Genomic DNA, 23,305 nt, shown 5'->3' with positions numbered 1-23,305 from the left:
TCTTGTGCCATGCTCTCAGTCTAATCCTTCCCTTCTTTATATCATCCTAGGTCCGGGGTTTAGTCCAGTTGGTGAGCCACTTCGGCTGGCGCTGGGTTGGCATCCTGGGCACCCCGGACGACTACAGTCGTTATGGCATCCAGGCCTTTACCCAGCAGCTGAAGGACCACGGAGGCTGCCTGGCGTTCCACCTCACCATCCCCAATTCGCCCTCCCCAGCTGCGCTACGTGCCATGGCCGACACCCTGCAGAGCTCCAGGGCCCGTGTGGTGGTAGCCTTTGCTACAGAGGGCCAGCTGCTGGAGTTTCTCTCTGAGGTGAGTTCTCCCCTTTAAAATATTGTGTCAGGTATATACTTAATCTGGATTTATTTCTCTTAATTTCTTCTATATTTATTGTGCTAAAGAAAACTATGTAGAAACTCTCTGAGAACGTGGATAAGCAACACACAATTCCAACTGTTTAATTCCTCATCCTCAGCTGGCAGTGAGGAATGTGACAGGGTTCCAGTGGGTGGCCAGTGAGGCCTGGGTGACTGCCAGCCTGCTCACCTCCCCTCAGTTCCACCCGCTGCTACAGGGCACCCTGGGCTTCTCCTTCCCTGGAGTCAATATCCCTGGCCTGGGGGACTTCCTGCTGAAGGTCAGGCCCTCGCCCACACCGGGGTCTGAGTTCATCAATATGTTCTGGGAGGAACTGTTTGGCTGCAAGTTGGATTTCGGGGCGGGCGGTGGAGATGGTGTTGGCTCTAATGGTCCCGCGCTACCTGGTATATGTTCTGGTTCAGAAGATCTGAGGGACACAGTGAGCAGTTACTCTAGTGTGTCTCGGGTCAGGATCTCCTATAATGTGTATAAGGCAGTATATGCCATAGCCCACGCACTACACCAGGTGCTACAGTGTGGTTCTACTGGACACAGCCAAGCTCAGGAGAAGTGTAACACCAGCACATATTTTACACCCAGACAGGTATGATGTCTGTTTGTGTGTGTGTTTGTGTGTGTGTGTGTGTGTGTGTGTGTGTGTGAGTAAGTAAGTACGATTATTTATTAATCTATTTACAGTCATTATTTAATAATCCTTCATGGTTTTACGACATTATCTCCTCCCCTCACCCTCTCATTTCATCCAGCTCTTACACCACCTGAAGAGGGTGAATTTCACCAATCAGTTTGGGGAGAAGGTGCATTTTGATGCCAACGGGGAGCCTGTTCCCCTCTATGACATTATTAACTGGCAGAAGGTCAGCAGTGGAGATATCATGTTCCAGAAAGTAGGAAGCTATGATGGCTCTGCCCCCCTCAGCCAACAGCTGCAGTTGGACGAGAGCGCCATCGTGTGGACAGGAGGAAAATCACAGGTGGGTTGTAGTAGAAGCCGGGGTGTGGAATGAGTTTCCATTTAAGCTAAATATTCAACTTTCCGCAAATAAGACTAGAACTAAAGTAAATGAGGGGCCTTTGTTTGGGTTCAGAGTGGTCTCCCCTATGCAGTATTTGATAGGCACAGGTGATGGCTTATGTGGTGACTGTGTCCTGTATCTCTCCCCAGGTGCCAGTGTCTCTGTGCAGTGCTCCCTGCCCCCCTGGCAGCAGACAGGCCCGTCGTCCAGGAGAGCCTCCCTGCTGCTTCGACTGCCTGCCCTGTGCTGCTGGGGAGATCAGCAACCAGACAGGTACACACACAGTGACACAACTCACCATCATTTAAAAGTTCTGCTCTTATTTCTATGTTGTTTCATATAGGCCAATGTGTGTGTGCATCGTGTCCTCCCATGCAGGTTCCTTAGAGTGCATTAGGTGTCCTGAGTTCTACTGGTCAGACAGAGACAGGGTGAAGTGCGTCGCTGGGATAGAAGACTTCCTGTCCTTCTATGACACCATGGGCATCATCCTGGTCTCACTCTCCCTGCTGGGTGTTGTCACGACAACCACCGTCACAGCCATCTTCCACCGTTTCCGGGCCACGCCCGTTGTCAAGGCCAACAACTCAGAGCTGAGTTTCCTGCTTCTCCTGTCACTCAAGCTTTGCTTCCTGTGCTCGCTGCTGTTCATTGGGCGTCCGTCTGCGTGGTCGTGTGGTTTCCGCCAGGCAGCGTTTGGGGTTAGCTTCGTGCTCTGCCTCTCCTGCCTCCTAGTCAAGACCATCGTGGTGCTGCTGGCCTTCAGGGCCACTGTACCAGGCTCCAGTGCCCTGATGAAGCTGTTTGGACCTTCCCATCAGAGGACACTGATTCTCTGCACCACCGCCCCTCAGGTAGAGCTGTTGAACTCATCAAACAGTAGTTTTACCTAAATAACCTTTTGATGTTTGTCATGATGGCCGGCCACATGATGCTTATTGTTCCACCACTTCCCCCAGGTGTGTCTCTGTGCTGGCTGGCTCTCTATGGCTCCCTCCATCCCATTCAGGAACTCTTCGTACCAGGGTCTGACCGGCATGATGGTGCTGGAGTGTAAGGAGCCCTGGCCACCAGGGTTCTATTTGGTGCTGGGCTACATTGGCCTGCTGGCCTCTCTCTGTCTCCTCTTAGCCTTCCTGGGACGCAAACTCCCTGACACCTTCAACGAGGCCAAGCTCATCACCTTCAGCATGCTGATCTTCTGTGCCGTGTGGATCTCCTTCATCCCAGCCTACGTCAGCTCTCCTGGGAAGTACACTGTAGCTGTGGAGATATTCGCCATCTTAGCGTCAAGTTTTGGACTGCTGCTGTGTATATTTGCCCCTAAATGTTACATCATCTTACTGAGACCAGAGAGGAACACTAAGAAAGGGATGACAGGGAAACACCAAGGAAACCAGAGATGATCATAGTTGAGATTTAGAGTTACTACATAAGTAAAAAGAACAGCTAATTGTAAAGTGTTATATATATATATATATTGGGGGGGGGGTGGATCAGCTTAATATTGCAGATAGATTGTATCTTCTATCAATGTAATTGTCTGCATCACTTCCAATCCCCCATGTTTTTTAAAATATATATACTCCCCTTTATTACTTTTCAACTCCACCATCCTTTCCCTACTTGGAGTAAATTAGTGAACCACAATGCCCAGGCCTCTACTTCCGGTCTATACTTACTATCTACACCTTATGGACAGAGTTAATTTCACAATAATTATATTATATATATATATATATATATATATATATATATATATATATATATATATATATATATATATATATATATATATATTATTTTTTTTTGCTCCTGAACTTCTTTTACTCTCAACCTCTCCGATCATTTTCATGATGTCTATCCGGTTTGCTTCTATATGCCATATCTTTCTAACTGTGCTCTTTCCCAAAAGCTCCCAACATACAACCTATATACTTACTATGGACACAGTATGCTTACATTATTAGCTATCTTTGTTATTATTTGTTGTTATTTGTTATTAGTCCCATCCTTCAACTCTATTCAATACCTCCCATCTATCTCTTAACACCATCCATATAGGATTTCTATTTGCCATATATATTTCAACAGTACTGTGATGTTTTACAAAAGTTCTGAACCTTTCTATTCTCATTGCTTCTACAGATTGTGAATTAAAAATAAACATTTTTGCTAAAAGTATTATTATATTATTGATTGATTGACTATGACTTTTCAGATCACCCAGTAATGCTATCTGCAAGGTTAGCTCCAGGTAAATATTGCAATCCTTTAGCCATTCCTGGACCTGTGTCCAAAAACAAGCTACAAATGGACAGAACCAAATCAAATGATCTAATGATTCTGTCTCTTCACAGCAAAATCTGCAGAGCTGGGAAGATTGTATCCCCCATATAAATAACATTCTATTGGTAGCAAGAATTTTATATAATAATTTAAATTGAAAGATTCTAATTTTTGAATCCGGTGTCGTTTTGCGTGTCAGTTCATAAACACTATGCCATGGGATCGGTACGTCAAAGATCTCTTCCCAACTATTTTGCAATCTATATGGGACGGCTGTCAATCCTTTGGTCCTTAAGTGAAACTGATATACTTTTTTATTTATCACAGTTTTCCTTAACCAATTATGTTCTTTAATGCAAGGCCGACAGACAAGTTCCTTATTTTCTCCCCCTTCCACTTTCCTCTTCCACTTTTGCGGTAAGGCTGCAATTATTTGGTTGTAATTTTGGGTAGAGCAGACATTTCCATATGTTTTTGTTAGCTGCATGTGCGACATAACTCCACCAGTCCTACCGATGATATCATTTACGAAGATTATACCTTTTTAAACATTCTGTCAAAAAATAAAGGTTTTTTGTCAATTAGTATATTTGAATTTAACCACAATATTTGTTGCATTATTTGTTCTGTTGTTTCTGGAGGATTTAATTGAAATTGCAACCAACTTTCTATGGCTTGTTTTAGAAATAGTGATATTTGGGAGATTATTTCCTTTTCAAATAACTGAAAGTGAGAGGTTGTAATCTGAATAAAGGGAAAAAGGCCTTTCTTGAACATTGGGTGAGACAATCTTACTAATTTGCTTGAGAACCAGTTCGGATTTAAGTATAACGTTTGTATGACTGCAGCTTTTAGTGATAGGTCTAATGCTTTAATATTTAATAAGTTCTGTCCTCCGAATTCATATTCATTATATAAATATGCCCTTTTAATTTTGTCTGGCTTGCCGTTCCAAATAAAATTGAATATTATTTTCTCAATAATTTAAAAAACTGTTCGCTAGGCTTAGGCAAATAGGTAAACTGGGATAATACTAAAGAGTTAATCAGGGTGATTTTTCCACAAATTGACAGGTATTTTCCTTTCCATGGTAGTAAGATCTTATCTATTTTTGCTAACTTTCTATAAAAATGTATTGAAGTGAGATCATTTATTTCCTTTGGGATATGTATTCCGAGTATATCCACATCCACATCAGACCAGTTTATTGGTAAACTACATGGTAATGTAAAAATTGTATTTTTTAATTATCCAATATGTAATATAGTACATTTGTCATAATTTGGTTGTAATCCAGAGAGGTTAGAAAATGTATCTAGATCCTCTATGAGGCTGTGGAGGGATTCTAGTTGTGGATTTAAAAGAAAACATGAATCATCAGCGTACAATGACACCTTTGTTTTTAAGCCCTGTATTTCTAATCCTCTGATATTATTATTGGATCTGATTTTAATAGCTAACATCTCGATGGCCATAATAAATAGATATGCCGATAGTGGACAACCTTGTTTCACTCCTCTTGACAGTTTAAAACTTTCTGAGAAATAGCCATTATTTACTATTTTACACCTAGGGTTACTATACATGATTTTGACCCATTTTATAAGAGATTCTCCTAAATTGAAATGCTCCAGGCATTTATATATAAACCCCAGTCGAACTTTATCAAATGCCTTTTCGAAGTCTGCTATGAATAGCAGGCCTGGTTTCCCATATTTTCCATAGTGTTCTATTGTTTCCAATACTTGCCTTATATTATCTCCAATGTATCTTCCATGTAAAAAACCTGTCTGATTAGAATTAATAATATCCGACAATACCTTTTTTAATTCTATGCGCTATACATTTTGCTAGGATTTTTGCATCACAACACTGAAGTGTAAGGGGCCTCCAATTTTGTAAATGGACTGGATCTTTATATTTTCCACTTGTATCCTGTTTCAGTAATAATGAGATCAGACCTTCTTCTTGAGTGTCAGATAATCTACCATTTACATAGGAGTGGTTAAAACATGCTAATAACGGTCCTCTTAGTATATCAAAAAAGGTTTGGTATACCTCGACTGGTATGCCATCCAACCCTGGAGTTTTCCCGGACTTAAAGTCTTTAATTGCAACCAGAAGTTCCTCTGTAATTTCACCTTCACATGAGTCTTTCTGTGTGGCTGTTAATTTGACATTATCAATAGAAAAAACTTCTCTACAATTAGCTTCAGTTAGAGGAGATGGAGGCGACTGAAAATAAAACATATGCTTAAAGTACTTTGTTTCTTCCTTCAAAATATAATTTGGTGAATTATGGGTGACTCCGTCAATTGTAACCAGTTTCATTAAGTTATTTTTGGTAAAATTCCTATGTTGAAGATTAAAAAATAATGTTGTGCATTTTTCCCCATATTCCATCCAGTTTGCTTTATTTTTATAATATATTATACTTGATCTTTCTTGAATAAGTTTCTCAATTTCTTTTTGTTTTTCCTCTAATTTATTCTGAGCCTCTATGTTACAGTTTTTTGACCTAAATTGCGTTTGTTTTCGAGATGAGTACTGAATTGCATGGCCTCTAAAGACACATTTAAAGGTGTCCCATACAATAAGGGGATTCGCTGTACCTATGTTATGTTGGAAAAAGTAAGTTATAAATTCCTTTGTTCTAATTATAAATAAATTATCATCCAATAGGCTTTGATTAAATTTCCAATATCCTCGCCCACGTGGAAATTCAGTAAGAGTAATGTATATGCCTATTATATGATGGTCCGACTGCATTCTGTCCCCTATCAACACTTTTTTTTTTACTTTTGGTGCCAACGAGAATGAGATAAGAAAGAAGTCAAGACGACTAGCTTGATTCAGTCTCCGCCATGTATATCTCACTAGATCAGGATATTTAAGCCTCCATATATCTACTAGTTCTAATGTATCCATGACATTCACAATTTCCTTAAGAGCATGTGGGTGATTGTTTGTGGTGTGATTTCCTTTACGGTCCACTGAGCTATTTAAAACAGTATTATAATCCCCCACCATAATAATATTGTCTTGAGTTGCTTGCAGGCTTGATCATTTATTATAAATATTGTCAAAGAATTGTGGATCATCATTATTTGGTCCGTAAAGGTTAATGAGCCATATCTGTTTATGGTCCAATAACATATTTAAAATAATTAATCTACCTTGCGTATCTATTTGAAAAAGGTGCACATTCGGATCGAAATTACTATTAATTAATATCATCACCTCTTTTGAATTTCTTTGCCCATGGGAGAATTATATTTCCCCCCCCCCATTCTTTTTTCCATGCTAATTGTAAAGTGTTACTCCTAACAAATAACTCATTATGGTTGCTGTCCACAACATTGCACGAGAATGCAGCAACCATTTGGCTTCTTGTACAGTGTGTGTCCTAATTACTAAATCAACTGTTCTAGTAGTTGACGTTTGCATGAGAAGACTGCCCCTTACTGGACACTGGGTGGAAGTGTTTGGAATAATGTGATAAAGTTGGTTGTATGTGATCTGTAATTAATAAAATATAATGAATATTCTAATCCCCGAGCCGACTAGGTGAAAAATCTGTCGATGTGCCCTTGAGCAAGGCACTTAACCCTAATTGCTTCTGTAAGTCGCTCTGGATAAGAGCGTCTGCTAAATGACGTAAATGTAAATGTAATAGATAGATAGATAGATAGATAGATAGATAGATAGATAGATAGATAGATAGATAGATAGATAGATAGATAGATAGATAGATAGATAGATAGATAGATAGATAGATAGATAGATAGATAGATAGATAGATAGATAGATAGATAGATAGATAGATAGATAGATAGATAGATAGATAGATAGATAGATAGATAGATAGATAGATAGATAGATAGATAGATAGATAGATAGATAGATAGATAGATAGATAGATAGATAGATAGATAGATAGATAGATAGATAGATAGATAGATAGATAGATAGATAGATAGATAAAGTAGATACCTATCTCCAGCCGACAGCCAAATGCTCCCTCCCAGAACTCAGTGAGCAGGGGAGAGCTGGACACCTTCTGGGGGGAGAGGTCCAGGAGGAAGTCCCTGAGGCTGGGGATGACAGAGCACTGGATGCCAAATCCGATGACCCCGGCACACAGGCTGAAGCGCAACATATCTGGGTCGGTGACCCAGGTCTCGCTCCCGATCCACTGGCGGGGCGGAGAGGGCAGGCGGTCCAACTCCTTCAGCAGGATCCTCATGTCCCCAGAGGCTATGAATGCAACCACCACCCGGGCTGTGGAGCTGGGGAACATGATTAAAACATAAAAAATGCTTGTCATGTTTGTCATTCATTGGAATGTCTCAGTGAAGTGAACATGAAGATCAGTATTAATCAACACTTTTGTCATGCTTAAAATGTGCATATCGTGTTGGTCTCACAGGTCAGCTTTGGGAAAAGAGAGAAATTAATAACAATTACAGCTTTTACAAATACGGTTTTGCTTTTGTGTGAATGAAAAGTTCACAAGTAATCATGGATGACTTGCCGATCACGTCGGCCACCCGTTGCACTCTGCTGAGTGGGTTGGTACGGTAGAAGGCTTCAGAGTACTCCACACAGATGCCCTGCTCTTGTGCCGCCTTTAGGAACGCCGCCATGCCGTTATTACCGTAGTCGGAGTCAGAACGGACCGCCCCAATCCAGGTCCAGCCGAAGTATCTGATGAGGCGGGCCAGAGCGGCAGCCTGGAAATGGTCACTGGGGATGGTTCTGAAGAAGGTTGGATACTGTTTCTTATCACTCAGACACGCACAGGTGGATGAGTGGCTCACCTAGGTCATAACAGACAGTCGAAAACATGAAAAAGAACATAATGTCGGCCAAACAAGTCTCATTTATAGGCTACTTCCTTCTTTTTTTCCCTTTAGCTATGTAGCACTTCACCCCAGCTGCCGTTTGCCATTATTTTTGTAGGTCACTTGATGTCATCCTACGGTTGTTGAGTGACATTCCAATGAGTTGGCGGTCATCCCGGTCAGTAGGGATTTGTTTGCCCTCTGCCGGTCTGTAGCTTTGTTGTCCCCAATGTCTGCTGCTTGACCTTGTTCTTATGAACCGCCGTCTTTCAAATTTTAAGGATGGAAGCAACCTGACGCTCACTGTATCCCTCTGCCAGTAAAGCCAGAATTGAACCCTTCTTTTCCTCCCTCAAAACTTTCCTTTTCAACTCTTTTGCCATGGTCAATAGTTATTTTTGATTAATATTACATTTGAGGTACTATTAGCACTCTTTTTGCCATCCAGCTGGTCCTATTGCAAGAGGATAGTGATGACCACACAAGTGGTTTTTATACTTATCCTCATTAAATAAGATTTGGTTAGAAATTGATTTGCATTTTATTGAGGGAAATAAGTATTTGACCCCTTCTCTATCAGAAAGATTTCTGGCTCCCAGGTGTCTTTTATACAATGAACGAGCTGAGATTAGGAGCACACTCTTAAAGGGAGTGCTCCTAATCTCAGTTTGTTACCTGTATATAAGACACCTGTCCACAGAAGCAATCAATCAATCAGATTCCAAACTCTCCACCATGGCCAAGACCAAAGAGCTCTCCAGGGATGTCAGGGACAAGATTGTAGACCTACACAAGGCTCGAATGGGCTACAAGACGGCGCCATGTACCATCAAATCTTGAGTGAGAACCTCCTTCACTCAGCCAGGGCATTGAAAATGGGTCGTGGATGGGTATTCCAGCATGACAATGTACCAAAACACACGGCCAAGGCAACAAAGGAGTGGCTCAAGAAGAAGCACATTAAGGTCCTGGAGTGGCCTAGCCAGTCTCCAGACCTTAATCCCATAGAAAATCTGTGGAGGGAGCTGAAGGTTCGAGTTGCCAAACGTCAGGCTCAAAACCTTAATGACTTGGAGAAGATCTGCAAAGAGGAGTGGGACAAAATCCCTCCTGAGATGTGTGCAAACCTGGTGGCCAACTACAAGAAACGTCTGACCTCTGTGATTGCCAACAAGGGTTTTGCCACCAAGTACTAAGTCATGTTTTGCAGAGGGGTCAAATAATTATTTCCCTCATTAAAATGCAAATCAATTTATAACATTTTTGACATGCGTTTTTCTGGATTTTTTTGTTGTTATTCTGTCTCTCACTGTTCAAATAAACCTACCATTAAAATTATAGACTGATCATGTCTTTGTCAGTGGGTAAACGTACAAAATCAGCAGGGGATCAAATACTTTTTTCCATCACTGTACATATACACATATACATACATATCCTTTTTTAAAATATATATTTACCTTAATTACTTTCCAACCCCACCATCCCTTCCCTAATTGGAGAAAACTAGTGAACAACAATGCTTAGGCCTCTACTTCCAGCTTATCCATATTGGATTTCTATTTGCCATATACTTTTCAACTGTACTGTGATATTTTACAAAAGTTCTGAACCTTTCTATTCTCATTTGTTTCTACAGATTGTAAATAGAAAATATTTTTTTTTGCTAAAAGTATTATTATATTATTGATCAATTGACTATGACTTTTCAGATCACCCAGTAGTGCTATCTGCAGGGTCAGCTCCATGCAAATATTGCAATCCTTCAGCCATTCCTGGACCTGTGTCCAGAAACAAGCTACAAATGAACAGCAATAACATTCTTTTGGTAGCAAGAATATTATATAATAATTTAAATTGAAAAATTCTATGTTTTGAATCCGGTGTCGTTTTGAGTATCAATTCATAAAAACTATGCAATGGAATCGGTACGTCAAAAATCTCTTCCCAACTATTTTGCAATCTATATGGGATGGCTGTTAATCTTTTGGTCCTTAAATGAAACTGGTAAACTTTTTCTTTAACCAATTAAAAAATATATATATATTTAACCAATTTCGGTCTTTAATGCAAGGCCGACAGACAAGTTCCTTACTTTTTCCTTCTTCCACTTTCCTCTTCCATTTTTGTGGTAATTGTGCAATTATTTGGTTGTAATTTTGGGTAGAGCTGTCACGAATTCCGCCGAGACTGCTCCTCCTCCTTGCTCGGGCAGGCTTCGGCGTTCGTCGTCCCCGGAGTACTAGCTACTACCGCTTGATGTATCGATGTTTGTTTGGTCTTGTCTTGTTAGTGCACCTATTTCATGTTATGTATTGATTAGGTCACTTATACGTTTCCTTTAGTTTTGTTTGCAGTTGTGTGTGATTGTCCGCCTGTCCTTTGATGTAAGATATTTGTTCTCATGTTGATAGTGTCTTTACGCACTGTATGCGTAATCGCTCGCCTCCAGTGTTTGAGGCCCGTTTATTTTGTATTGTATTTGTGGACTAGTAAAGTATTTTTTGACTGAGCTTCTGTGTCCTGCGCCTGACTCCAACACCGCATCCACATCAGCTTGTGACAGAATCACACACCATTACTATGGAGTCAGCAGTAGCAGCGGCGCCGACCGAGTCGCTGGAGGATCGGGTCAGCTGTCAGGACGCCAGGATCCAGCAACTCGGCTCCGCCATGCAGGAGGTGATGAACACCCTGCGCCGATGGGAAAGGGGAGGCGTGCCCACACCTCCTCCTACATTACCACAACCATCGGCCAGCCCCACCAGACCAGCTCCGGAATCCAGTGGGATTCGGCTCTCGCTCCCGAGGGCGTATGATGGCACCGCAGCCGGGTGTCAGGGGTTCCTCCTTCAGGTGGAACTCTACCTGGCCACCATACACCCGGCGCCCTCGGGATACGAGAGCGTTTCCGCCCTCATCTCCTGTCTCTCCGGCAAGGCGTTGGAGTGGGCCAACGCCGAATGGAGGGGAATAGACGCCGCCACCATCAGCTATGCGGAGTTCCCACGCCGCTTCAGGGCTGTATTCGATCACCCTCCTGAGGGTAAAGCGGCGGGGGAGCGTCTGTTCCACCTCCGACAGGAGAAGAGGAGCGCACAGGAGTTCGCCCTGGATTTCCGGACTCTAGCGGCGGATGCGGGGTGGAATGAGAGGGCCCTCATCGACCACTATCGGTGTAGCCTGCGTGAGGACGTTCGTCGAGAGCTGGCCTGCAGGGAGACCAATCTGTCCTTCGACCAGCTGGTGGACATGTCCATCTGTCTGGATACCCTGCTGGCCACCCGCGGACGTCCCGAGTTGGGGCCGTCCATTCCATCCACCAGCACCTCCGAGCCGAGCCCTATGGAGCTCGGGGGTGCCGGCGCTAGAGAGAGAAGGAGAGAGAACCCGAGGGGGGCCGTCCCCTGCACCAACTGTGGCCGTGGAGGACACACTGCGGCTAGGTGCTGGGGAGGGTCTCCAGGGAATCGGGGCAACAGGTCGCGCACTGGGGAGTCATTTCAGGTGAGTAGGCGCCCAACTCACCCAGAGCTCTCTGTTGTTCACTTGTGTATACCTGTGGTATTTCCTCAGGTTGCATCTCATTCCCAGCATAAGGCGCTAGTCGATTCAGGCGCAGCTGGGAATTTTATTGATCGGAAATGTTATACTAAGTTAGGGATTCCCCTCCTGCCCGTTGATGCACCCTTCCCTGTCCATGCCCTAGATAGCCGCCCGTTGGGATCTGGGTTGATTAGGGAGGTCACAGTGCCACTAAAGACGAAGACGCAGGGGGGTCATGAGGAGATCATTCAGTTGTACCTGATTGACTCTCCTGCGTATCCCGTGGTGCTGGGGCTTCCTTGGTTAATCACCCATGACCCCACCATTTCGTGGCAACAGAGGGCTCTCAAGGAATGGTCTGACCAGTGTGTTGGGCGATGTTTAGGTGTTTCCGTTGGGGCGACCACGGTGGAGAGTCCGAACCAAGTGCCCGCAATGCACATTCCCCCTGAGTATGAGGATTTGACACTCGTGTTCAGCAAGACGAGGGCGACGCGATTGCCACCTCATAGACAGGGAGATTGTGCGATAAACCTCCAGACAGGTGCGGCACTCCCGCGGAGCCATGTGTATCCTCTGTCTCAAGAGGAGACGGCGGCTATGGAGACATATATAGCTGAGTCCCTGAGACAAGGATACATACGGTCCTCCACTTCCCCTGCGTCCTCGAGTTTCTTTTTTGTGAAGAAGAAGGATGGAGGGTTGCGCCCGTGTATTGATTACCGTAGTCTCAATCAGATCACTGTTAAATACAGTTACCCTCTTCCTCTGATTGCGAGTATGACTGAATCATTGCACGGAGCGCGTTTCTTCACAATACTGGATCTCAGGAGCGCCTATAACTTGGTGCGCATTAGGGAGGGAGATGAATGGAAGACGGCATTTAGTACCACCTCAGGTCATTATGAGTATCTCGTCATGCCATACGGGTTAATGAATGCTCCTTCAGTCTTCCAATCATTTGTGGACGAGATCTTCCGGGACCTGCATGGGCAGGGTGTGGTAGTGTACATTGACGACATCCTAGTGTACTCTTCTACACGAGCCGAGCATGTAGCCCTGGTGCGCCGAGTGTTGGGTAGGCTGTTGGAGCATGACTTGTATGTCAAGGCAGAGAAATGTCTGTTTTTCCAGAAGTCCATCTCCTTCTTGGGTCATCGGTTGTCCGCGTCAGGGGTGAAGATGGAGATTGACCGTGTGTCAGCCGTGCGTAACTGGCAAACCCCAACCACTGTTAAAGAGGTGCAGCAATTTGGGGTTTGCCAATTACTACCGGAGTTTTATCCGGGGTTTTGGACAGGTAGCAGCTCCCATACTTCCCTGCTGAAGGGGGGCCCGGTGCGTTTGCAGTGGTCGGCTGAAGCGGACAGGGCGTTTGGTAAACTGAAGGACCTGTTCACTTCGGCTCCGGTGCTGGCGCACCCGGACCCCGCTTTAGCGTTCCAGGTAGAGGTGGACGCGTCAGAGGCCGGGATTGGGGCAGTACTGTCGCAACGCTCAGGCACGCCTCCTAAGCTCCGTCCCTGCGCTTTTTATTCTAAAAAGCTCAGCCCGGTGGAACGTAATTATGACGTAGGGGACAGGGAGCTGTTAGCCGTGGTTCAAGCTCTAAAGGTGTGGAGGCATTGGCTTGAGGGGGCTCAACACCCTTTTCTCATTCTGACTGATCACCGTAACCTGGAGTACATCCGGGCTGCTAGGAGATTGAACCCTCGTCAGGCTAGGTGGAACATGTTTCTGACCCGGTTCGTGTTTAAGATAACCTACATCCCAGGGTCCCAGAACGGTAAGGCAGACGCCCTGTCCAGGCGGTATGACACAGAGGAGAGGTCCGTTGAGCCCACTCCCATACTGCCGGAGTCTTGTCTGGTGGCACCAGTGGTATGGGAGGTCGATGCGGAAATTGAGCGGGCGTTACGCACCGACCCTACTCCCCCAGAGTGTCCAGTGTGTCGGACGTACGTGCCGCTCGAGGTCCGTGATCGTCTCATTTATTGGGCTCATACGTCACCCTCCTCTGGACATCCAGGTATTGGCCGGACAGTGCACTGCCTTAGTGTGAAGTACTGGTGGCCAACATTGGCTAGGGACGTGAGGGTTTATGTCTCCTCCTGCTCGGTGTGCGCTCAGTGTAAGGCGCCTAGACACCTGCCCAGGGGGAAGTTACAACCCCTGCCCGTTCCACAACGGCCGTGGTCTCACCTCTCGGTGGACTTTGTTACGGACCTTCCCCCCTCTCAGGGGAATACCACTATTCTGGTCGTTGTGGATCGGTTCTCTAAGGCCTGTCGTCTCATCCCAATGCCGGGTCTCCCTACTGCCCTACAGACTGCTGAGGCTTTGTTTACCCACGTCTTCCGGCACTACGGGGTTCCCGAGGATATAGTGTCTGATCGGGGTCCCCAATTCACCTCTAGAGTCTGGAGGGCGTTCATGGAACGCTTGGGGGTCTCGGTTAGCCTTACCTCGGGGTTCCACCCTGAGAGTAATGGGCAGGTGGAGAGAGTGAACCAGGATGTGGGTAGGTTTCTGAGATCATATTGCCAGGGCCGGCAGGAGGAGTGGTCGGGGTATATCCCCTGGGCAGAGATGGCTCAGAACTCTCTTCGCCACTCCTCTACTAACCTGAACCCTTTCCAGTGTGTGTTAGGGTATCAGCCGGTTCTGGCACCATGGCATCAGAGCCAGATCGAGGCTCCTGCGGTGGATGAGTGGTTTTGGCGCTCGGAGGAGACGTGGAACGCTGCACACGTCCATCTGCAGCGGGCCATCCGTCGGCAGAAGGCGAGCGCCGATCTCCACCGCAGTGAGGGTCCAGTATACGCCCCTGGAGATCAAGTCTGGCTCTCGACTCGAAACCTGCCCCTTCGCCTGCCCTGCCGGAAGCTGGGTCGGCGGTTTGTGGGGCCATTCAAAGTCCTGAGGAGATTGAACGAGGTTTGCTACAAGTTACAACTGCCTAATGATTATCACATTAACCCCTCGTTCCATGTGTCTCTCCTCAGGCCGGTGGTAGCTGGTCCACTCCAGGACTATGAGATAAGAGAGACTCCTCCGCCCCCACTGGACATCGAGGGGGCTCCGGCGTACTCGGTCCGGTCCATCGTGGATTCGAGACGTCGGATGGGGGGTCTACAATATCTCGTGGAGTGGGAGGGGTACGGCCCGGAGGAACGGTGCTGGGTGCCTAGGAGGGACATTTTAGATCCATCCCTCCTGACTGAGTTCCACCGTAGTCATCCCACGCGCCCTGATCCGCGTCCTCCTGGCCGTCCCCGAGCCCGGGGTCAGCGCACGGCTGGAGCCGCGCGTCAAGGGGGGGGGGGTACTGTCACGAATTCTGCCGAGACTGCTCCTCCTCCTTGCTCGGGCAGGCTTCGGCGTTCGTCGTCCCCGGAGTACTAGCTACTACCACTTGATGTATCGATGTTTGTTTGGTCTTGTCTTGTTAGTGCACCTGTTTCGTGTTATGTATTGATTAGGTCACCTATAAGTTTCCTTTAGTTTTGTTTGCAGTTGTGTGTGATTGTCCGCCTGTCCTTTGATGTAAGATATTTGTTCTCATGTTGATAGTGTCTTTACGCACTGTATGCGTAATCGCTCGCCTCCAGTGTTTGAGGCCCGTTTATTTTGTATTGTATTTGTGGACTAGTAAAGTCTTTTTTGACTGAGCTTCTGTGTCCTGCGCCTGACTCCAACACCGCATCCACATCAGCTTGTGACAAGAGCAGACATTTCCATATGTTTTTGTTAGTTACATGTGCGACATAACTCCACCAGTCCTACCGATAATATAATTTATGAAGATTATACTTTTTTTTAAATGTTCTCAAAGAAAAAGGTTTATTTTATCAATTAGTATATTTGAGTTTAACCACAATATTTGTTGCAATATTTGTCCTGTCATTTCTGGAGGATTAAATTGAAATTGCAACCAACTTTCTATGGCTTGTTTTACAAATAGTGATATTTGGAAGATGATTTCCTTTTCAAATAACTGAAAGTGAGAGGTTGTAATCTGAATAAAGGGAAAAAGTCCCTTCTTCAACATTGGGTGAGACAATCTTACTAATTTGCGCGAGAACCAGTTTGGATTTAAGTATAACTTTTGTATGACTGAAGCTTTTAGTGATAGGTCTAATGCTTTAATATTTAATCATTTCTGTCCTCCGAATTCATATTCATTATATAAATAGGCCCATTTAATTTTGTCTGGCTTGCCGTTCCAAATACAATGGAATATTTTTTTCTCATATAATTTAAAGAACTGTTCGCTAGGCGTAGACAAGACCATAAGCAAATAGGTTAACTGGGATAATACTAAAGGGTTAATCAGGGTGATTTTTCTACAAATTGACCTGTATTTACCTTTCCATGGTAGAAAGATCTAATCTATTTTTGCTAACTTTCTATTAAAATGTATTGGAGTGAGATCATTTATTTCATTTGGGATATGTATTCCTAGTATATCCACATCACCATCAGTCAATTTTATTGGTAAACTACATGGTAATGTAGAAATTGTATGTTTTAGTGATCCAATACGTAATACATATAATAATTTGGTTGTAATCCAGAGAGGTTAGAAAATGTATCCTCTATGAGGCTGTGGAGTGATTCAAGTTGTGGGTTGAAAAGAAAACATGAATCATCAGCATACAATGACACCTTTGTTTGTAAACCCTGGATTTCTAATCCCTTGATATTATTGTTGGATCTGATTTTAATAGCTAACATCTCGATGGCCATAATAAATAGATATGCTGATAGTGGACAACCTTGTTTCACTCCCCTTGACAGTTTTTATAACATTCTGAGAAATAGCCATTATTTCCTATTTTACACCTAGGGTTACTATACATGATTTTAACCCAGTTTATAAGAGATTGTCCAAAATTGAAATGCTCCAGGCATCTATATATAAACCCCAGTCGTACTTTATCAAATGCCTTTTTGAAGTCTGCTATGAATAGAAGGCCTGGTTTCCCATATTTTTCATAGTGTTCTATTGTTTCCAGTACTTGCATTATATTATCTCCAAGGTATCGCCCATGTAGAAAACCTGTCTGATTTGAATGAATAATGTCTGACAATACATTTTTAATTCTATGCGCTATACATTTTGCTAGAATTTTTGCATCACAACACTGAAGTGTAATGGGCCTCCAATTTTTTTAATGGACTGGATCTTTATATTTTCCACTTGTATCCTGTTTCAGTAATAATGAAATCAGACCTTCTTCTTGAGTGGCTGATAATCTTCCATTTACATAGGAGTGGTTAAAACATGCTAATAACGGTCCTTTGAGTATATCAAGAAAGGTTTTCCCTGTGTAGCTCAGTTGGTGGAGCATGGTTGTGGGTTTGCTTCCCCTGGGAGGCCAGTATGAAAAAATAAAATATGAACTGGATAAGAGTGTCTGCTAAATGACTAAAATGTAATGTAAAATGGTATGCCATCAAACCTTGGAGTTTTCCCGGACTTAATGTCTTTAATTCCATCCAGAAGTTCCTCCTCTGTAATTTCACCTTCACATGAGTCTTTCTGTATGGCTGTTAATTTCAAATTATCAATAGAAAAAAATCTCTACAATTTGCTTCAGTTAGAGGAGATGGAGGCGACTGAAACGAAAACATATGCTTAATAAATAATAATATGCCATTTAGCAGACGCTTTTATCCAAAGCGACTTACAGTCATGCGTGTATCCGGGGTTCGAACCCACTACCTTGGCGTTACAAGCGCCGTGCTCTACCAGCTGAGCTACAGTACTTAGGGTACTTTGTTTCCTCATTCAAAATATCATTTGGTGAATCATGGGTGACTCCGTCATTTGTAACCAGTTTCAATAAATTATTTTTGGTAGCATTCTTATGTTGAAGATTTAAAAATAATTTGGTGCATTTTTCCCAATATTCCATCCAGTTTGCTTTATTTTTACTAATATATTACACTTGATCTTTCTTGAATAAGTTTCTCCATTTCTTTTTTTTTTTTTTTCAATTTATTCTGAGCCTCTGTGTTAAAGTTTTTATTGCTATCTATCTGTTCTGTTAGACCTTCTATTTCCTTTGTTAGTGTGGACTCTTTTGACCTAAATTGCTTTTGTTTTCGAGATGAGTACTGAATTGCATGGCCTCTAAAGGCACATTTAAAGGTGTCCCATACAATAAGAGGATTTGCTGTACCTATGTTATGTCGGAAAAAGTCAGTTATAAATTCCTCTGTCCTAGTTAAAAACAAGTTATCATCCAATAGGCTTTGATTAAATTTCCAATATCCTCGCCCACGTGGAAATCCAGTAAGGGTAATGTATATGCCAATTATATGATGGTCCGAGTGCATTCTGTCCCCTTTCAACACTTTTTAAACTTTTGGTGCCAACGAGAATGACAAAAGAAAGAAGTCAAGACGACTAGCTTGATTGAGTCTCTGCCATGTACAGTCTGAAGAATCTGACCAGGACAAAACAACATACATCAAATGTTAATAATAGCAGGTTCAGGTTTTATTTATTTACACATACAAATACATGTCCCACAATGCTGCACATGGGCAGTTTACAATAAAGAATGTTGAATTGCTGTGCAGCTTACATAAGATAATAAGAACATGAACGTGATTGATAGACACTACCTTTGTAGTGCTATTAATATGAATAAACCACTATATAGTAAACAATGACAGAAATGACCACACATTTTCTGCCAACTATTCCTATAGGCCTACCTGTGTTATTACTGATCTCTCCCTCTGCACATGGGATACAGTCATAACAGCAGACAGGCTTTCCTTTCTGTGCAGCCTTACGAGTGCCTGGGGGACAGCTCTCACTGCACACTGACACAAGCACCTGTGTACTGTTCTTTACCCAGGTGATTTCCCTCTCGATGTGAAACCTCTGGTCAGGGGGCAGGGATGCATCATAGCGCCCCACTGTCACAAATTTCATCTTCCCACTCTCCCCTATCTGCCAGTTCACCAGCTCATAGGTGGCCACTGGGTCCCCGTTGGCATCGAAAGACACCTGGTACCCGTTACGGGAGAAATTCACCCTCCTCACTCTCTCCAGGACCTGGTGGTTGGAAGGGCAAGGGAGAGAGTGGGGAGGAAAGAGAGGGAGAGAGGGAGAGATAGATGGAGAGAGAGATGGAGAGAGGCGAAGAGAGATGGAGAGAGGGGAAGAGAGGTGGAGAGAGAGAGAGAGAGAGAGAGAGAGAGAGAGAGAGAGAGAGAGAGAGAGAAGAGAGAGAGAGAGAGAGAGAGAGAGAGAGAGAGAGAGAGAGAGAGAGAGAGAGAGAGAGAGAGATGGAGAGAAGGGAAGAGATAGATGGAGAGAGAGATGGAGAGAGGGGAAGAGAGATGGAGAGAGGGAGAGATAGATTGAGAGAGGGGAAGAGAGGTGGAGAGAGAGTGGAGAGAGAGAGAGAGAGAGAGAGAGAGAGAGAGAGAGAGAGAGAGAGAGAGAGAGAGAGAGAGAGAGAGAGAGAGAGAGAGATGGAGAGAAGGGAAGAGAGAGATGGAGAGAGAGATGGAGAGAGGGGAAGAGAGATGGAGAGAGGGAGAGATAGATGGAGATGGAGATAGATAGAGAGAGGGAAAGAGAGATGGAGAGAGGGGGAGATAAATGGAGAGAGGGAAGAGAGGTGGAGAGAGAGAGAGATGGAGAGAAGGGAAGAGAGATATGGAGAGAGAGGGAGAGAGAGATGAAGAGAGGGGATGAGGGACGGAGAGAGGGAAAGAGAGGGAGAGAGGGAAAGAGAGGGATGGATTGAGGGAGAGAGAAACAGAACCCTCATTTACCTGATGTATTTATCAGAGGTGTTACTTTAGAACCAGCTGTAATGTATATTGAGAACTCCTTCATACATGTAGTCTAAATAAACACGTCTATCAGGAAATGTTACTTTCATCTAGTCATTCACCTGTGTTGGTTTCACATTGAGGTTTTTGTCACAGTGCACAGTGGAGTTTGCACTCTCTTCACAAACAATGCTGTGGATGGCGTGTGCTATGGCGTAAACAGCTTTATACACCATGTTAGTGACACGCAGCTGGGATGTATCTGTGTAGGGGGTCTGTAGCTGATGTATATCCTCACTACCATCACACACCTTCTCCTTAACCCCAACACCTGTAGTAGTCCCTACAGACAGACAGACATATAGTTAGATAGACAAATAGATATATATATACAGATAGATATATCGATAGACAGACAGCCAAATACAGTGCATTCGGAAAGTATTCAGACCCCTTGAGTTTTTCCACATTTTGTTACGTTTAGCATTATTCTAAAATGGATTAAATAAAGATAGATCTAAAATTAGATAGATAGATAGATAGATAGATAGATAGATAGATAGATAGATAGATAGATAGATAGATAGATAGATAGATAGATAGATAGATAGATAGATAGATAGATAGATAGATAGATAGATAGATAGATAGATAGATAGATAGATAGATAGATAGATAGATAGATAGATAGATAGATAGATAGATAGATAGATAGATAGATAGATAGATAGATAGATAGATAGATAGATAGATAGATAGATAGATAGATAGATAGATAGATAGATAGATAGATAGACAGATAGATAGATAGATAGATAGATAGATAGATAGATAGATAGATAGATAGATAGATAGATAGATAGATAGATAGATAGATAGATAGATAGATAGATAGATAGATAGATAGATAGATAGATAGATAGATAGATAGATAGATAGATAGATAGATAGATAGATAGATAGATAGATAGATAGATAGATAGATAGATAGATAGATAGATAGATAGATAGATAGATAGATAGATAGATAGATAGATAGATAGATAGACAGATAGATAGATAAAATAGATACCTATCTCCAGCCGACAGCCAAATGCTCCCTCCCAGAACTCAGTGAGCAGGGGAGAGCTGGACACCTTCTGGGGGAGAGGTCCAGGAGGAAGTCCCTGAGGCCGGGGATGACAGAGCGCTGGATGCCAAATCCGATGGCCCCGGCACACAGGCTGAAGCGCACCATATCTGGGTCGGTGATCCAGGTCTCACTCCCGATCCACTGGCGGGGCGGAGAGGGCAGACGGTCCAACTCCTTCAGCAGGATCCTCATGTCCCCAGAGGCTACGAATGCAACCACCACCCGGGCTGTGGAGCTGGGGAACATGATTAAAACATAAAACATGCTTGTCATGTTTGTCATTCATTGGAATGTCTCAGTGAAGTGAAAATGAAGATCAGTATTAACACTTTTGTCATGCTTGAAAAATGCAAATCGTGTTGGTCTCACAGGTCAGCTTTGGGAAAACAGAGAAATTAATAACTATAGCATCTTTTACAAATATGGTTTTGCTTTTGTTTGAATGAAAAGTTCACAAGTAATCATGGATGACCTGCGGATCACGTCGGCCACCCGTTGAACTCTGCTGAGTGGGTTGGTACGGTAGAAGGCTTCAGAGTACTCCACACAGATGCCCTGCTCTTGTGCCGCCTTTAGGAACGCCGCCATGCCGTTATTACCGTAGTCAGAGTCGGAACGGACCGCCCCAATCCAGGTCCAGCCGAAGTATCTGATGAGGCGGGCCAGAACGGCAGCCTGGAACTGGTCACTGGGGATGGTTCTGAAGAAGGTTGGAAACTGTTTCTTATCACTCAGACACGCACAGGTGGATGAGTGGCTCACCTAGGTAAAAACAGACAGTCGAACACATGAAAAAGAACATAATGTCGGCCAAACAAGTCTCCTTTATAGGCTACTTCCTTATTTTATTCCCTTTAGCTATGTAGTATGATGTTAGGGATACATTAATAATAATAACACCATTTATTGTTTTTCATTAGGACAGAATGAAAAGGATACACATTTCTACCCAAGACCTTGGTCATTCTACTCATGTTGAAAATAGTTTAATAAGACATACTGGTGCTGAGAAATACATGAGTAAAAAGTGTGACACCAATCCCTGGTCTCCCATAACAACCCAGCCTATGAAAGATAGTCCTCAGATTGTTTAAATGCCTCCAGACGTTCTCCACACTTTCTCCAGATAATTTCACACAGAAATGTCTATTTCTGAAGGAGAGGAGAATACAGTTGGAATAGAGTAAGTTAAAAATAGATTTCTCTCCTGAAAGAGAGGAGATTAATGTTGGAATACAGTAAGTTAAAAGAAGCTGAATGATTTCTTTCCACAGGAGTTTACCTGAGGAATGCCAAAAGGCCCGATGATGCGCAACATGCTGATGGTAGGTGTGGAGCCAGACTCGCCCACAATAGCTGTCACCGTAGCCGACCCTGAGCACTGTTCTCCGGTATCAAACATGGGGTCCAGGCCGTTAGCCAGCTGGAAGGCCACTTTCACGGCCATCGGGACTGAGGCGCACGAGTCGTGCACTTGATAACCAAGCGTGACACCCGGTAGCAGGTCCGAACTGTTGTTTATTTCCTCAACAGCGAAGACCATGGCGCGCGAGAAGCGCAACTCACGGGAATCCAAACTGTAAATACAAGATGGGTGAGTGAGCACCTCTTGACTAAATGGTAAACTAGCACGTAGAATGTATTTTTATTGAATAGAGTTACCAGTGCAAAAAGCCTAATATCTATCCTTATACCTACTCTCTAAGACACAAACACTCGGTTTCTTTGTCTTTAAAACACTGTTTATCTGTCTTTAAAACACAGGTTATCTGTCTTTAAAACACTGTTTATCTGTCTCCCCACACAGCCACAGTCCCTGTCCCCCACTCCCTCTTGCGCTCACTGACCTCCCGGTGCACTGCAGTGGTTCAGGCAGGCTGGTGTAGCTGTGTTCCACAGTGTGCGTGTAGTGGTGGATGGTGGATGGAGAAAACACCCCCGATGACAAAGTCCCCGTCCTGGGAGAACGCCGGAGGACGAGGGGTGCCCTGGAGCCTGCATCTGACAGACTCCAGCCCAGAGCCAGAGGCAGAGGCAGACCAGAGCAAGGAAAGCCCACCAGCCACCACAGCCAGATGTAGAAGACCCAGACTACCAGCCAGACTTGGATCCAGAGCAGGAGCCGGAGAGAGACTCATTCCCCTGATGTGTAGAAGGTATGGGGTAACACAGCGCCACACACACCCATGTCGGTCAGGTTGTCTCTCTACTCTGAGTTAAATACCCACCATGCCACTGGCTTCCTTTGTGGGGATTCCTCTGGGGATCACATTGTGGGTATGGCCATGT

At 43.9% G+C, this 23,305-nt stretch overlaps 1 protein-coding gene and 1 pseudogene across 2 annotated transcripts in view; one reads left to right on the top strand and one right to left on the bottom strand.

The window, feature by feature from the left end:
* Positions 1 to 2,808, top strand: part of LOC311106267 (extracellular calcium-sensing receptor-like) — a gene marked incomplete at both ends in the record, with an annotated part of 83,151 nt that extends 80,343 nt beyond the window's left edge. Inside the window, 6 exons of the mRNA XM_084148555.1 lie at positions 51 to 317; positions 481 to 969; positions 1,133 to 1,360; positions 1,552 to 1,675; positions 1,781 to 2,256; positions 2,362 to 2,808. Coding sequence (XP_084004681.1) covers positions 51 to 317; positions 481 to 969; positions 1,133 to 1,360; positions 1,552 to 1,675; positions 1,781 to 2,256; positions 2,362 to 2,808 — 2,031 coding nt within the window. The remainder of the gene's footprint in view (positions 1 to 50; positions 318 to 480; positions 970 to 1,132; positions 1,361 to 1,551; positions 1,676 to 1,780; positions 2,257 to 2,361) is intronic.
* A 4,310-nt stretch (positions 2,809 to 7,118) lies between these two features.
* Positions 7,119 to 23,004, bottom strand: LOC311106266 (extracellular calcium-sensing receptor-like; annotated as a pseudogene). Its single transcript has 10 exons — positions 22,864 to 23,004; positions 22,299 to 22,593; positions 21,489 to 21,778; positions 20,957 to 21,251; positions 20,007 to 20,227; positions 18,794 to 19,156; positions 8,226 to 8,511; positions 8,119 to 8,125; positions 7,685 to 7,980; positions 7,119 to 7,162 (listed from the first exon to the last, which is right to left on the bottom strand). The product of its transcript is annotated as an extracellular calcium-sensing receptor-like (transcript).
* Between the last annotated feature and the right edge of the window lie 301 nt (positions 23,005 to 23,305).

The sequence above is a fragment of the Coregonus lavaretus genome (assembly GCF_964263955.1).
Source record: "Coregonus lavaretus genome assembly, chromosome: 30".
Classification (NCBI taxonomy): Eukaryota; Metazoa; Chordata; class Actinopteri; order Salmoniformes; family Salmonidae; genus Coregonus; species Coregonus lavaretus.
This window is presented reverse-complemented; position numbering and strand designations above follow the sequence as displayed.